At 44.9% G+C, this 17,004-nt stretch overlaps 1 protein-coding gene across 2 annotated transcripts in view; it reads left to right on the top strand.

Moving 5' to 3' along the window:
• Positions 1-17,004, top strand: part of prmt3 (protein arginine methyltransferase 3) — a 291,866-nt gene that overhangs the window by 40,094 nt on the left and 234,768 nt on the right. For both annotated transcript variants that reach the window (XM_068046506.1, XM_068046505.1), the window contains exon 8: positions 1,437-1,502. In XM_068046506.1, coding sequence (XP_067902607.1) covers positions 1,437-1,502 — 66 coding nt within the window. The remainder of the gene's footprint in view (positions 1-1,436; positions 1,503-17,004) is intronic.

The following is a 17,004-nucleotide window of genomic DNA, read 5'->3' as shown; positions in this document are numbered from 1 at the left end:
TTGTAATTTAACTGTTAAATCCAATATAATTCACTGACTTTCAAATCTTATCTAAATACTAGGAAACAGAACATAGCAGGACAAGAAAAACTCCCTCTTGGAGGAAAGAAAGCCCTGAATTTCATATGCTTTACCTCTCCTGCACCTTTTCTTCACAACTAAAATAGCTTCCTTGATGGGGTCATCCCAAGACTTTGTTTTGGTTAGTGCAGGTTTTTTTTCCCCCCTCAGATGAGAAATGCACAGACTTGTCTAAAATTTGTCAAGATTGAGACTTGAACTCTGACTGCTCGGAGGTTGCAGGAGTGCTTTTCCTTTGGGGTTAGATCACTTAACGATAGTCCCCAGCTGGTTTGAAGGCCATTCCCCATTGCAGTGAATGGAGCAGCTCAAAGAAGCATCTAGCCCTTCCACACAACTGGCGTCAAGGAGCAGCTGCGAAGGGATTGTGACCCAAATATAATATTTTTAATCAAAAATTGGATGGAGTGGGTTGTTAGATTCGGAAGTGAAGCATAATTTCTGAACACAAAATCCACATCTGACAACAGGTCATTGATCTGAAGCGTTACCTCTGTGTGTGTCTCACCACAGAAGCTACCAGACCTGCTGAGTATTTCCACCATTTCTGTTGTTATGTCTTAATACTTTTTCCCAATACCAAACTAAGGTGGGAATGCTTTAAAAAAACTACATTCCGAGATCTCTATCCCCTTTTATCTAACTCATACTTGCAAAAGTAATCTTTCAGGGAAGAGCTGTCTTAATCAAAAATTAGACACTTTTAGATTTGAAAGTGAACCATTGGTTTCTGAACATAAACTGCACCAAATTCAATTCTCTCCTGTTGGACGTTTCTGCTGGTGATACTTCTAAGTCCTATCACCTGGACATACCTGCTGCCATAAAATGTCAATCTATCAATCGCAGGCTAGCCATTCTTATAGATAAGAGTTTCTTGAACAGCCTGCAGAAAATATTTGGTACTACGCATTTCCCACTGAAAGTACTTCCTCCAACAATGACCTTCTTTCGCAGTGAATTTGAATCTTTGAGCTAGGTTTCATTGTCAGTGTGGGGAACACCTTGGTCCAAACTCTAATAAAAGCAAATGATTTTGCAGTAAACTTCTGTACATTCCCCAGTTTTATGGGAGTGAAGTTAATTTTCAAACATTTCTTTCAAAAGTTCGAATACTTTTGCTGCTTTTAATTCTGGGTAGAGAAAGCCTTGGTTTTGGGATAAATATGTGGTAAGCTTAAGACACAAAAACGCAAAATTCTGAGCTAACAGTCAGGCTTAATTTTTCACTTTTTAAATACATTTGTAATCGGGCTATAATATGGATAAAGGAAGAATTTGTGAGTGTTTTGGCAATTGATGCAGCTTAATATTCACTGTTTAAACTGTACATCTGCTTGATTGTAAATTCGCAGGACAAAGTGCGGACAGAGAGCTACAGGGATTTCATGTACTGCAACCCACACATTTTCAAGGGCAAGGTAAGTGCAACACAACCAGTGGTGCAGTAGCTGCAGTGCTTAGTTAGTGGCCTCCAGAGATAGACGATCACTGGCAATAGAATTTGTCTATGAAAGGATTTGATTCAATAGGCCCAGAGTTTATTACGCATGGATGTTTTTTCAGTGAGTAGAGACTGGAGTGTGCTGATAACACAAGTACAGATCATTGTTGTCATTGTATTGTACAGTATCCCATAACTCTTATCTGCTACATATAATGGGACAGCTGGGGAAAGCAATTTTGAGTTGTTTATTTGCACCTTGTTTGTAGAACCTGGAAAATACAGAGAAACATAGGAATGTATAGGGCTAAAGTCAGTCTGACTGATCGCAAAGTGTAAAAAAAAAAATTATATTTCCATCTCATATACTTTTTTTTTTGCTAGAAGACACTTAAATTCACAAATATTATATGCCTGCCCTGTCTCCCTGGGTAGTCTCACATTAGCCATTCTCTACATGAAGTACTCAAATCTGAACCCTTTGCTCAGTTGGAGTCTTTGCTCCCTGTGGTTAAGTTTAACTGCATTCAGCTACCAATACTGTTTAGGATCTTGAGATCTTCAATCAGTTCTCCCCTGAGCTGTGTATTGTGTAAACATTCCTCATTTCCATAGTCTTTGCTTATAGTTTGGAATACAGAAACAGGAATAGGCCATTTCGTCGCTCAAACCTGTTTCTCCCATTCAATACGATCATGGCTAATTTGAGACCTAACTCCATATCCCTTAATACCTTTGAGATAACAAAAAAAAAATCAATCTTAGATTTAAAATTTACCACTGGTCTAGCATCAGTTGCCATTTGCATAAGGGAGTTCAGAGCTTCTACTACCCTTTGTGTGACTTTCTCTGTAGAATTTCCAAAGCAAGGGTGTTTCCATTGCAGCACAGATTGTTCAGCATACTCCCCGTGGGGCTGAACCAGTGCATTATAGAAGCTCATGTCACTCTCTGGGACTTGCGTTCTTTCCTACTGGCTGCACATTCCTGTTTGGTCTTTTTTTTTTGCTGCAGTCACACACTGTGCTGATGCTTTCCTTGAGCTGCACTCCGAGACCCCTGCTTTATGTTGTCCTGTAGTCAACTGTTGTTGTTCTTATAGCCCAACTGCTTATTCAAGTTACTCCCTCCACCCTCCCCCGCCCCTGACCATCTCACCGTTTTGCACTTGTCCAAATTGAACCCTGTTTTTGGCAGCACCCCATCTTCTCATAACATCAGCAAATATTTATTTTTGTCTCCTGACAAATTCTTTATATACCACTGAACTCTTTTTTTTTTCATGGGGGAAGGGAGAAAAGATATCTGCAGATAAGGATCGTTTGATGATGTTTGATAATGCTGGGCCGAGGAGTGATAGTTAAATGCTGAGCAGCGAGATCAGGAGTGGATTAAGCAGAGCAAGTGGAGAGCCTCATTGGGATAACAGTTAGGAGAATGAGAAAAAAGCTGCAGCGTGTTTTGAGGTGGGGTGGAGTGGTGTGGACACAGAACCCTGTTGGAGGCAGAAGCAACCAAACTGATCGATACAAAATTTGAGACTAAAGTTCTTTACATTAGGCATAGATGGAGAGGCCAGGGAATGGAGGTTGGAGGAGGAAAATGTGCTGTAAAGGTGAGGAGTTTGGGGTTACTCTTGCTGTCCAAGGTGACCCTGGAATTGGAGACGGTTGGGGCCAGAGAGAGTGAAGCAATACTGCTCAAGAGCATCAAACTACACCTGGTGGGGGCAAGTAGCCTCGCTGTTACTAGCAACTGTAACTGTTCTAGCTTAAATTATTAAACTATAAGCACAAAGTGTTTGTTCACCTGGCTCTACTGATGTTTAGATAGTACCTTTTACAATATCGATTTAGCTCTTCAAAAGTTCCATATGCATAAATACTGGGACCATTTTTCAAAACAAGACTGACAAATACTTGTGCATTGAAAAACAATCTTAGATTCATTCAAGATGCACATTCTGAAGAGAAAACCATGTCTGTACTAAGCTTTTTATATAAATAAAACTACTTAACAAGTAGTAAGTTAGTGTAGTATGTTATTAAATATCCAAATACAGATAAACTGCATTTAACAATAAACAGGACAACTAGGGATGGGCAATAAATGGAGCTTTGCCATTGTTGCTCATATCCCGAGAACAAATAAAAGAATGTTCTTTGTATTGATCTGCCTTAGCTGTGCTTCCTACCAAGCATCTCTTAAATATTTTCCTGCAAAAAATGTGTAGTGCTAGTGTCAACATATTCTAGTTTCAAAAGGATACAGATTCCCACTGTCCTGATAGAACGTTCAAACGAGATTGATCATTTACAAGTAGGCTCGCTGATTTACAATGACTGAATCGGTCAAATTTTGCTTCATTAACCTGGGATTCCAGGATTTCAGCCATGCCTTTGGGGGTCATTGGTCAGTATTCATCTCTTTACGATTAGGACCAGTAGCTCACAGTAATTGAATAATCAAGTTCTGCTTTTATGCAAGGGGATTCCAGAACTTTTGCTGAGTAACGTGCAGATCATGTTCTACAATTCTGTCTATTTTCTGATGAAAACTAAATCAGTGGCCTTGCTTTGTGAGCAATAGTGCAGATAACTTGTTGGTTTTGCTCTGCTAAAGGGACTGCTCCTCAATTTCTGGCTCATTTTAGCCGAACACTTCTAATCTTTGGCTACGTGGTATGGAGGGGGCGGAAGACGTGGGTTTTTAAATAAGTTGGGAGTTTGTCGAGGGTAGAGGAAGGGAGGCCAGCAAGGAGAACATGGGGGAACTTGAGTCAAGGGGAACCAGAGTGTGCTGGTAATGGATCAGGCAGCAGCACTGGTAAGGTAGCTGTGGAGGTGGAAGAAACCTGTTCTGGTGATGGACATGATTTGGATCGAACAGGACACCCAAGACTTTAAAAGGTCTGGCTCAACGTGAGCAGCTAACTCCAAAAGCAGCTGGAATCAGAAGTTGTCCATAACAGTGGCCAAAAGCAATGACTTTGTTCTTCCCAATGTTCAGCTGGAGGATTCAGCAGGATGTCTGACTGATTCCAAGGCTGGAATGATATCAAGTCACCAACGGAGAGCTGACATCCGAAATAAGAATCTAAGGAAGTTGTAAAGTCTATCAGACACTCCCTGCCAGGCAGCTTTAGGAACTAATTGGAAATAGTAGAAATACTTGAGGATAGGAGATGGGAAAACATGATGCCAGTTGATGAAAATAAAAATAGGTAACCTTGGGATTTATAGACTAAAGAGTCTAGAGTGAATAAAACATTAAATAGCATCCAGAAGGGATTGAAACAGCTTGAGAAATATGGAATAATAAAGAGTCACCATGGCTTTGCAGCAGGAAGATCATGCCTGACAAATTGAGTGGACTTCTTCAAAAGGACCATGAATTCAGTGGATAGAGGGAGCCTTAATGGGCACTACAGACTTTAGGTTTTAGTCAAGTGACAGACGGGATTGGACCACAAATTCAGAGGCATACATGGGATGGAAGAAGGCTCCTGGAATGCTTCAAACATTAACTTAATCAGAAGAAGCAAAGGGTAATTGTATATGGCGCTGCATTAGAATGGAAAGAAATGATTAGGAAGGTGCTCAGAGGTCAGTGCTAAGGCTAGGATTGTTTACATGGTACATAACTGATTTTTCAGGAGACAGAAACAAAACTAAATTTGCTGATGTTCTGAGAGGATGGGGTGCTGCCAGAACCAGGGCGAAAATAGGGTTCAGTTTGGACAAATGCAAAACTGTGAGATGGGGGTGGGGGGGGTTTGGTTGGGGGATGTGTGCAGGGAGTAACTGGAATAAGCCATTGGGCTACAAGAACAACAACAGTTAACTATAGGGCACAACATAGAGCAGACATCTAGATGTACAGCTCCTGAAAAGTATCAGCACAGTGTATGACTGCAGTAAAAAAGACCAAACAAGATTATAAGACATGCAGCCAGTAGGACAGAGAGTCCCAGACAGTGACGGTGAGCTTCTATAAAGCACTGGTTCAGCCCCACAGGGAGGATGCGGTACAATCTGGGCTGCAATGGGAACAACCTGGCTTTGGAAGTTCTACAGCAAAAGCCAATTAAATGGATATTAAGCACTAGGCACCCAAACCGTTCAGGAATGAAATTATGAAATACTTCTACACACAAACAGCACCGCAGCCTCACAGCTCCAGGGACCCGGGTTCAATTCTGGGTACTGCCTGTGCGGAGTTTGCAAGTTCTCCCTGTGACCGCGTGGGTTTTCGCCGGGTGCTCCGGTTTCCTCCCACCTCCAAAAGACTTGCAGGTTGATAGGTAAATTGGCCATTGTAAATTGCCCCTAGTGTGGGTAAGTGGTAGGAGAATGGTGGGGATGTGGTAGAGAATATGGGATTAATATAGGATTAGTATAAATGGGTGGTTGTTGGTCGGCACAGACTCGGTGGGCCGAAGGGCCTGTTTCAGTGCTGTATCTCTAAATAAATAAAAATAAACAAAGGGTGGGAGAAGCTCAACCCTCTTCTGCAAGCAGCAATTTGAGCTAGATCAATGGTAAATTTTATATCTGAGATTGGATACAAAAATCTACCAACGGTTTTTAAAAATTCTTTTCATGGGATTTGGGCAGTGCTGGCAAGGCCAGCATTTGTTGCCCATCCCTAATTGCCATTGACAACTAAGTAGCTTGCTAGGACATTTCAGAGGGCAGCTAAGAGTCAACCAGATTACTGTGCGTCAGGAGTCATATGTAGGCCAGACCAGGTACGGACAGCATATTTCCTTCCCTAAAGGACATTAGTGAACCAGATGGGTTTTTATGACGATCAGTGATGATTTCATGGCACCACTACTAAGACTAACTTTCAATTTCAGATCTTTTCATTCATTAATTGTATTTGTTAATTTATTTAAAATTCCACCAGCTGCCATGGTGGGATTTGAACCCTTGTCCCCATGGCTTTAGCCTGGGTCTCTGGATTACCACTATGCCACCGTCTCCCCCATTAAGGGATATGGGGCAAAGGTGGGTATATGGAGTTGAGTTGCTGATCATTCATGATCTCATTGAATGGGGGAGCCATCACTCATATTAGTAAAACCTTTGCCTGACTCCTGCACTTCCGAATCTGCCACCCGATCTGCGAGCACCTCTTCCTCTTTAAAGTTATTGCATGTGTCATTGTCACTCAATTCTGCAAACACCACTTCAACTACTCCTTATTCAAATCCCTTCAGTTTGGTTTTAATTCCACTCATAGTACTGAGGCTTGATTTTTATTAATAACATGCTTTGTGATGGTGATGCATTTCTGCTCATGCTGCACAGCCTTTCCAATGCAGCTGACATACGAGACAGTATTTGTTGCCCATCCCTAATTGCCCTTGGGAAGTTGGTGGTGAGCCACCTTGTTGAACCGATGCAGTCCAAGTGGCGTAGATGCATCCACAATGCTGTTAGGAAGGGAGTTCCAGGATTTTGACCCAGGAACGGTGATATAGTTCCAAGTCAGGATGGTGTTTGACTTGGAGGGGAACTTACAAGTGGTGGTGTTCTCTTGCGTCTGCTGCCCTTGTCCTTCTAGCTGGTTGTGGGTTTGGAACAGGGATAGGCACCAATACGTTGCACCACGGACATTTGACAAAATTATTGACTCAGCCACGGACATGGGGGCAATTAATCTGTATATAAAGTGTTTAGCCAACCTAATGGCATCAAAACACAAAATACTGCAGATGCTGGAAATCTGAAATAAAAACAAAGTGCTGGAAATACTCAGCAGGTCAGGCAGCATCTGAGAGGCAGAGTTAACATTTCAGGTCCGTGACCTTTCATCAGAACATAGTCTGATTTAAAACACATTTCTCCCTGTAAGTAAAGTAGCTAAGCACATCAACATCAATGGGGAGCAGCACAAGTGTAGGAGCAAGCTAGTGAGCAAAACAGATTTCAGTGCCAATGTGAATTACTTTTGTTGACAGTAGAGTTTCAGTGTTCCCTGAAATCTAAGTAATCCAATTTCAGCACTCTGCAATAGAGTCCTTGGTTTACTGTTAATAATCATTTTTGCAATCAATGGTCATCCTTTAAGTTTTATAAAACTTTCATAAACCATGTTTTAAACTTGGTGTGATAACTTTAGGAACCTGACAGAAACAGTAATAATAACTTCTGTACTTTGTTTTTAAAAATTCTACCTTATCGTAAAACTCAAATCAGTTTCCATCCTAGTGGATAGGAATGTGCACCCAACTATGTTAGCCACATCACCAGTAGCTGAGGAATCCCTCAAATTTTGGGGAGGTGGGAGAAAGAAGGAGAAGGTGATAAGTCTTTGGCCGGAATTATACAGCCCCTCACACGAGCGGGCTGGTGGCGGGGTGGGCCGTAAAATTGTGCGGGGCATGGAGGGGGAGCCTTTCCCGGTGCCTTCCCGCCTCTGCTGCAATTTTACGTGGGGTGGCAGCATGTAAAACAGCCTGCCTGCCCGCAGCCCTTAAGTGGCCAATTAACTGGCACTTATCTGCTGTGCTGGGTGCAGTCCCAGGAACTGCTGGGACTAAGAGCTGCCAGCCTGCTGATTGGCTGGCTGCTCTTGGAGATGGGACTTCCTGCCTCAAGGAAGTGGAAGTCCCGCCCAAGTCCGGGCCTGGGGAGCGTAAATTCCTGGCGTGGCTCCCAGGCCCGGCAGAGGCGGGCTCGCCCCTGACTTTCTGGCCAGTGGGTGTGGCCACCCGCCAACATAAAATTCCGGCCTTTGAATCAGTCTAATTAATCTGCAGATGCACAAGATTGGGATTTTAATTTTTAATTTCATAACTTTAATTGCATTATTAGAACAGGAAACCATGACCTTTTCTACTGACCTATACAGATTCGTATAAGGTTTTTTAAAAACTACTTTTCTCTGAAATTCTCTTCCTGTCTGAAGGCACTGATTCTTTTTAGTCGAGTACAGTTCCACGGGAAACGGTTATTCTTCACGTGATTCAAGAATGCAACATTCATACATGAGCCTTGAGAGGCTATGCAGCCATGGACGACATCACCACTGAAACAGACCCTTCCCGTCGCCCAACAACCACATTTGCATATTTCAAGCAGAGGTCATTTCATAATGATCAGGAGCTCTTGCCAATTTTCCTTCCTTCGCCCAAGGACTTTAGCCCAACTACTCAGACAAAATCAACTAACTCTGTGTAGACAGGGAGTTAATTTGGCACTGTCCTGGTCAGTATGGCTAAGACAATAACTTTTCTGAGAGTGGTTACTCTTGTAGCCTGACTGAATATCTTGGGTTGTGCTGAATACAAAAACTTCCCCCATCCCAAATAAGAAAACAGAAGTTTAATTCTCAGAGTTTGCCTGTCTCCATTGGAGAATTTTGTTTCAAGTTTTGGCTTTTTCTTTGGAGCTTCACTTTGAATACTTCCCCTGCTCTCTCCCACGTCCGTCTGTTCGCTGACGGTGACGGAGCGAGCGGGGTGCGAGTGGCAAGCAGTCGGGAGCGGGAGAGAACAGTGGCTTGAGCGGCGAGCGGATGGGTGTGGGAGGGAGCGGGGAAGAGAAGCGGCAATTGAAGTGGTGATCATGGGAGGGAGCGGGGTATTGTTGGGGGGTGGAGGTAGCGATCGCAGCCATTGAAGGGGTTTGGGTTTAGTTAATTTTTTTGTGTAAAATTGAGCATCTTAATACTGGCAGCCGCCTGAGATGGCACAGACAGGGACGTTTGTCAACGAGGCTGCATTTGTGGACAACACACCACTAGGTGACGCAGTACTGGCACATGCGCAAATGCAGCCTTTAAAATTACCAGTCACGGACCTCAAAATTTCTACCACGGATGCTGGTACCTATGTACGGACACGTTGCCGATTCCTGGTTTGGAAGGTGCTGTCGAAGAAGCCTTGGGGAATTGTAATGTACTTTCCAATGTCCTGGTGCTATATAAATGTAAGGCCATTCTTTGTCTGCCTGATAAAGGTAGTCGAAATGGCCAACTGTACACCTGCCTGCAGCACATCCTGCCCTTCTTCATCCTCCCAGCCTCCTCTCTTTACAGCTTTAACTCCTGTCTTGCAGTTTCCTATCTATTTTCCCTTTAAGATTATCTTATCCATGGGACTCTAGCAATTGTATCTCTTTCCTCCCCCCGACGGAGCCGAGCGGAGTGGAGCAGACCTGTGGGGAGAATCACCAACCAAGGAGAGGATAAATGGAGGCCAAGGATCGCGGCCTGGTTACTTACCTTCCGGGAGCTGAGCGGAGCGGATCTGCGGGGAGAACCACCAACTGAGGAGAGGATAAACACAGACACGGTCCAGGTGCGCCAGAGTGTTTGAAAAAAACATTAACAGTGACATCACAGGAAAGCTGCAAGGTGATTGGTTGGTGAGTACCTGCTGTTAGGGAATAGCTCTAAATAGCTTGCTTAGTAACTAACGTACAGTGGCGCAGTGGTTAGCACTGCAGCCTCACAGCTCCAGCGGTTCGGGTTCAATTCTGGGTACTGCCTGTGTGGAGTTCGCAAGTTCTCCCTGTGTCTGCGTGGGTTTTCTCCGGGTGCTCCGGTTTCCTCCCACAAGCCAAAAGACTTGCAGGTTGGTAGGTAAATTGGCCATTATAAATTGCCCCTAGTATAGGTAGGTGGTAGGGAAATATAGGGACAGTTGGGGATGTGGTAGGAATATGGGATTACTGTAGATTAGATTAGATTAGAGATACAGCACTGAAACAGGCCCTTCGGCCCACCGAGTCTGTGCCGAACATCAACCACCCATTTATACTAATCCTACACTAATCCCATATTCCTACCACATCCCTACCTGACCTTATATTTCCCTACCACCTACCTATACTAGTGACAATTTATAATGGCCAATTTACCTACCAACCTGCAAGTCTTTTGGCTTGTGGGAGGAAACCGGAGCACCCGGAGAAAACCCACGCAGACACAGGGAGAACTTGCAAACTCCGCACAGGCAGTACCCAGAATCGAACCCGGGTCCCTGGAGCTGTGAGGCTGCGGTGCTAACCACTGCGCCACTGTAGGATTAGTATAAATAGGTGGTTGATGGTCGGCACAGACTCGGTGGGCCAAAGGGCCTGTTTCAGTGCTGTATCTCTAAACTAAACAAAAGTAAAGGTCTACAGTTCATTTTCATATATAGTAAGTACAAAGAACAGTACAGCACAGGAACAGGCCATTCGGCCCTCCAAGCCTGCGCCGATCATGATGCCTGTCTAAACTAAAACCTTCTGCACTTCCGGGGACCGTATCCCTCTATTCCCATCCTATTCATGTATTTGTCAAGAAGCCTCTTAAACGTCGCTATCGTACCTGTTTCCACCACCTCACCCGGCCGCAAGTTCCAGGCACTCACCACCCTCTGTGTAAAGAAAAACTTGCCTCGCACATCCCCTCTAAACTTTGCCCCTTGCACCTTCAACCTCTGTCCTCTAGTAACTGACTCATCCACCCTGGGGAAAAAGTTTCTGACTATCCACTCTGTCCATGCCTCTCATAACTTTGTAAACCTCGATCATGTCGCCCCTCCACCTCCGTCGTTCCAGTGAAAACAATCCAAGTTTATCCAACCTCTCCTCATAGCTAATGCCCTGCAGACCAGGCAACATCCTGGTAAACCTCTTCTGTACCCTCTCCAAAGCCTCCACATCCTTTTGGTAGTGTGGCGACCAGAATTGCGCGCAAAATTCAAACTGTGGCCTAACTAAGGTTCTGTCCCACTCCCTCCCACACCCACAGGTATTGTCAGTATTGCCTCTCCACCACTTCACTTAATCCATCTATTTCCTTCGGTGTTAGATTGTTTGGCTGTATAAAGTCTTGGGTGATTTACAACTTCCTCTAACTCGGGGCGACTATAGCCATCACCACGATCTCTGCTCACTTGTCATTGATTCCTTCCCCCTCCCTGACCACTTTCTTATGCTAAACCAGGCCGGTCACAGTTTGCCATCTTGTTTGATCCTGAACTGAACTTTAAACACCACATCCTATCCTTCACCAAAACTACTGACTTCCATCTCCACAATGTTGGCTTCCTTCACCAATGAAGCCCATCGACATGTCCTTGTCATCTCCATGCTCGACTGCTATACCTCTTTCCTTGCAGGTGTCCCCTCTGCCACCATCCATAAACGCCAAACTGATCAAAACTGCCACTTGTGTCCTGTTTCACATGAAGTCCTGCTCAGTTGTTACCCTTATCCTCACTAACCTATAGCCCCACCCAAATGCTCCATTTCCTTGACTCAGGCCTGTGCATCCTAATTTCCTGTCACCACACCAATGGTGGCAGAGCCTTTGACCTTTCAGTTTTACTGTTTGACGCTCATTCCCCAAACTCTTAGGGCTAAAAATTTGATTGCCCCCAAAACTGGCTGCAGGGATTTCGATGTGTGATTAACCTGCGTCTGTTCAGTGATGCAGGCTGCCTGCTAATTATAATAGTAAATGCAGCCCAGCGCTAAAGTTGGCTGCACACTTCAGCAGGGGGCCCAAGATCGAACAAGGTGAGCATCGCTTAAAGCTAAGAAATGCTGGAAATACTCAGCAGGTCTGGCAGCATCTGTGGAGAGAGAAGCAGAGTTAACGTTTCAGGTCAGTGACCCTTCTTCAGAACTGGCAGAGGCTAGAAATGTAATAGGTTTGAAGCAAATAAAGCGAGGGTGGGGCAAGAGAGAACAAAAGAGAAGGTGTTGATAGGACAAGGTCACAGAGAATAACTGACCAGAAGGTCATGGAGCAAAGGCAAACGGTATGTTATTGGCGTGCTGAAGGACAAAGTGTTAGTGCAGAGAGGGTGTTAATTCACAGAAAAATAGAACAACCTGGCCCAAAGCACAAACACGACAAAAAAAAAAAGCAGTGGATAGGCACATGGTAAAAAAATTAATAATGAAACAAAATGAAATAAAATAAACAAATAAAGAAAAAATAGCTGAAAATAAAAAGGGGGGCCTGTCATGCTCTGAAATTATTGAACTCAATGTTCAGTCCAGCAGGCTGTAGCGTGCCTAATCGGTAAATGAGATGCTGTTCCTCGAGCTTGCGTTGATGTTCACTGGAACAGTGTAGCAATCCCAGGACAGAGATGTGGGCATGAGAGCAGTGGGGTGTGTTGAAATGGCAAGCAACCGGAAGCCCAGGGTCATGCTTTTGGACTGAGCAGAAGTATTCTGCAAACCCAATCTGCATTTCGTCTCCCCAGTGTAGAGGAGACTGCATTGTGAGCAGCGAATACAGTATACTAAATTGAAAGAAGTACAAGTAAATCGCTGCTTCACCTGAAAGGAGTGTTTGGGGCCTTGGATGATGAGGACAGAGGAGGTGAATGGACAGGTATTACACCTCCTGTGATTGCTTGGGAAGGTGCTGTGGGAAGGGGACGAGGTGTTGGGGGTAATGATCCCTTCGGAATGCTGACCGGGGAAGGGAGGGGAAGATGCGTTTCGTCGTGGCATCACTCTGGACATGGCGGAGGATGATCTTTTGGATCTGGAGGCTGGTGGGGTGGATAGTGAGGACAAGGGGAAGCCTGTCGGAGTTCTGGAAGGGAGGGCAAGGGGTGTGGGTAGAGGTGTGGGAAATGGGCCGAACACGGTTGAGGGCCCTGTCAACCACAGTGGGGGAGAATCCTCGGTTGAGGAAAAAGGAAGACATATTGGAAGCACGGTCGTGGAAGCTTGCATCATCAGAGCAGATGCGTCGGAGACGGAGAAACTGGGAGAATGGAATGGAGTCCTTACAGCAGGCAAGGTGTGAAGACGTGTAGTCAAGGTAGCTGTGAGAGTCGGTGGGCTTATAATGAATATTAGTAGACAGCCTATCCCCAGAGATGGAGACAGAGAAGTCGAGGAAGGGAAGTGTCGGAGATGGACCATGTAAAGGTGAGAGAAGGGTGGAAATTAGAAGCAAACAGGTTCAGCCAAGCAGAGGAGGGTGATGGTGGATGGGGACTGGTTGGGCCTCTGTTCAAGGAAGAAGCGGAGAGCCCTCAAACCTTCATGGTGGGGATGGAGGTGTAGAGAGATTGGACGTCCATAGTGAAGAGGAGGCAGTTGGGTCCAGGAAACTGGAAGTTGTCAAAATGATGTACAGCATCAGAAGAGTCATGGATGTAGGTGGGAAGAGACTGGACCAGGGGGAAAAGATAGTCAAGATAGGAAGAAATAAGTTCATTGGGGCAGGGACAGGCTGAAACAATGGGTCTGCCAGGACAGTCCTGTTTGTGGATTTTGGGAAGGAGGTGGAAACGGGCTGTCCGGGGTTGCGGGACTATGAGGTTGGAAGCTGTAGAGGGAAGATCTCCAGAGGAGATGAGGTCAGTGACAGTCCTGTGGACAGTCGCTTGATGTTTGGTGGTGAGGTCATGGACTGGGGGAAGTAGGAAGAAGTATCTGAGAGTTGGCGCTGAACCCCTGCACGGTAGAGGTCAGTACGTCAGAAAACAACAGCACCACCCTTGTCTGCAGGTTTGATGACAATGTCGGGGTTAGACCTGAGAGAACGGAGTGCAGCAAGTTCAGATGGGGATAGGTTAGAGTGAGTGAGGGGGACAGAGAAATTGAGACGGCCGATATCTCGCCAACAGTTTTCAGTGAAAAGATCAAGAGCAGGTAAGAGGCCAGAGGGAGGGGTCCAGGTAGAGGGGAAATGCTGAAGGTGGGTGAATGGGTCTGCTGGTCGGGGGTGAGGACTGTTGGTCAAACAAGTGAACATGGAGGCAGAAGTGACGGAAGAAGAGCTCAATGTCATGCTGAGCGCAAAATTCATTGAGGTGGGGGCGTAAGGGGATAAAATTGAGTCCTTGGCTGAGTACAGAACGTTCAGCGCCAAAGAGGAGATGGTCAGAGGGTATAGTGCATACACGGCAAGGTGTCAGATCTGAAGAGGTGGGGTCAGAGGGAAGTGACGGGGAAGAAGGATCTGGAGGAGCATTAGTCCCCGTCAGCTGCTGGAGCTTGCGTTCCTTAACGCCTGAAAGGAAGAAAAAAAGTTTTTTGTTAATGCGTCGGATAAAGCGAAGGATGAAATGAAACTGCGGAGTCGAACAGCTTTGAGATAAGCTGAGGCGGTGCTTCTGGGGAGAGAGGTCCAGTGTGTACGTGTGGCGGCACATGGCACTAAGTGTGGATCTCAGGATGCAGCGAGAACAGCAATCTGAGGAACGTTGTATTTCTCGGAGATACCTGTAATCCTCGGTGGATTCAAAACATGAAGGATGAAACTTCAGTTGGAAAAATGTGGAATAAGTCGGAGCCGGAGATAGTCACTGAGGAAGGAGAATGTTGCAGTGAAAATGAGTTTTGGTCGGCATTTTATCAAACACCAGGAGGGAAATAGAAAGCAATGAAGGTGAACAAGGTAAAAGAGACAAATGAAAATACCGTCGGAGAGAAGAGTAGAACTTCTTCAAGGTAGAGATTCTTGGAAGAGAAGTGGCAGTGAATTAAACACTAAAATGAAAGCAAAATACTGCAGATGCTGGAAATCTGAAATACAAACAGGAAATGCTGGAAATACTCAGCAGGTCTGGCAGCATCATTCATTTTTTTTTGCCATGTGCCTACCCACTGATTTTTTTTGTCATGTTTGTACTTTCGGCCAGGTTGTTCTATTTTTCTGCCAGTTAGCACCCTCTCTGCACTAATGCTTTGTCTTTCACCACACCATCAACATACTGTTTGCCTTTGCTCCATGACCTTCTGGTCAGTTATTCTCTGAGACCTTTTCCTATTAACACCTTCTGTTTTGTTATCTCTTGCCCCATCCCCCACTTTATTTGCTTTAAACCTATTACATTTCTAGCCTCTGCCAGTCCTGTTGAAGGGTTACGTTAACTCTGCTTCTCTCTCCGCAGATGCTGCCAGCCTTGCTGAGTATTTCCAGCATTTCTTGTTCTTATTTCAGATTTCCAGCATCTGCAGTATTTTGCTTTTATGATATTGCTTACGGCTAGCCTGCACCTCTTGAAGCTGACATGTATTCTGGCTGCAACAGGTGGTGGAATTCATTGTGGAAGAGTTTATGAGCAGAAGGAGGAGTGAAAATGGTGCCACAGGCCAGAGAGCATGTCCCGAGGTTCTCTGATGCAGCACTGCAGGCTTTGGTGCAGGAGATGGACAGGAAGAGAGAGGTCCTCCATCCACAGGGTGCTAGGAGGCTCTCCAGAGAGGCCCTATGGGAGCAGGTAGCCATCACAGTCAAATCTAGCTCCGAGGACCTGGGTGCAGTGCCGCAAAAAGTTCAATTACCTCACATGAGTGGTCAAGGGCAGTGAGTGCACCATCACATGATATATGCATATATATGAACCAATAACCCCTCGCACTGCTCCATTCACTACCTCCCCCTTCATTCACCTCCCAACAGTCTCTATGAAGCACAAATCAACCCCAGCATTCATTGGCCTGAATTTTGTGGTCCTAGTAGTGGTGAACATTGAGACTTTTGCTGCGACTGATGGCCGCAACGACAGTGCGATCAAACTTCTGCAGAAAACTGGAAGTTGTGGTTTACCTCATTGGGCTCCGGAGGAGCGCACGCTGATGGTCCCGTTAGGCCACTTCGTAAAGCGGCAGGGACCTGTAGTTTGATAACTTGAGCTGATTGCTCAGACGTTCCACTCATTTTTCACAGTTTTTTTTAGGGCTGATACTCACAGGCGCAGAGTCTGCTCAGGAGTGCATCCACCACAAGGAAGGGGCCGGAAACAGCAGTGTTGATGAAATTGATGATCGTATTGGATCTCTTTTTTTTTGTACGTCAACTTAATTATAAATTTTCAATACAATTTGCAAACAAAAAACCCTAGTTAAAATCTTGAAATTACTTGTTGCAAACTGCATTCAAAAATGTTATTCCATTTTTACTTTGTAGCTATCCTAGAAATAAAATCAAAAAACAAATTCAGTCGAAACCAATGTTACCTCGATTTTCTATTCCAGAGAAATGTTGCAGTCAGCCACTTTTGCACCAGTGCAGAGAAACATTCATTCAGGGAGCAGTTATAAAATGAAGAAAGCCATCCAGGGAGCCTCACTGATGCGGAGGAGCAAGGCTTCTAAAGAAAATTAAAACGCATTTCTCCTCAACTTGTCAATGCGAGGAGCTGGCCATTCTCTCGAAAAAAAATTAGTGCTATGAGAAGCAGAGCCATAGGCAGTGTGACCAGTCTGGTCAGAGAGTGTTGCAGACACGGGAATGCAGTTTGTGCTTTCCAAAGTAGTGAATGCACAATTATTTTTAGACAGCTAGAAATGCTCACGTTAAAATGTTTAAAGTTAATCAAGCACACTACCATTAAATGTCACATGACAATCCAGCAACTTACATACAAATTAACTTCAGAGACATTTCCTGCCTTGTTTGAAAATGATTGGTTCAGGGCTTATTATAGCTGAGGGTGTAATTCAGTTCTGCATCACTTAGTAAATTCTGGCTTTCTGGGACACAGAATCCTGAAC

This window comes from Heterodontus francisci, chromosome 14 (genome assembly GCF_036365525.1).
Source record: "Heterodontus francisci isolate sHetFra1 chromosome 14, sHetFra1.hap1, whole genome shotgun sequence".
NCBI lineage: Eukaryota > Metazoa > Chordata > Chondrichthyes > Heterodontiformes > Heterodontidae > Heterodontus > Heterodontus francisci.
The sequence above is the reverse complement of the archived record's forward strand: the minus strand, read 5'-3'. Positions and strand labels throughout refer to the sequence as shown.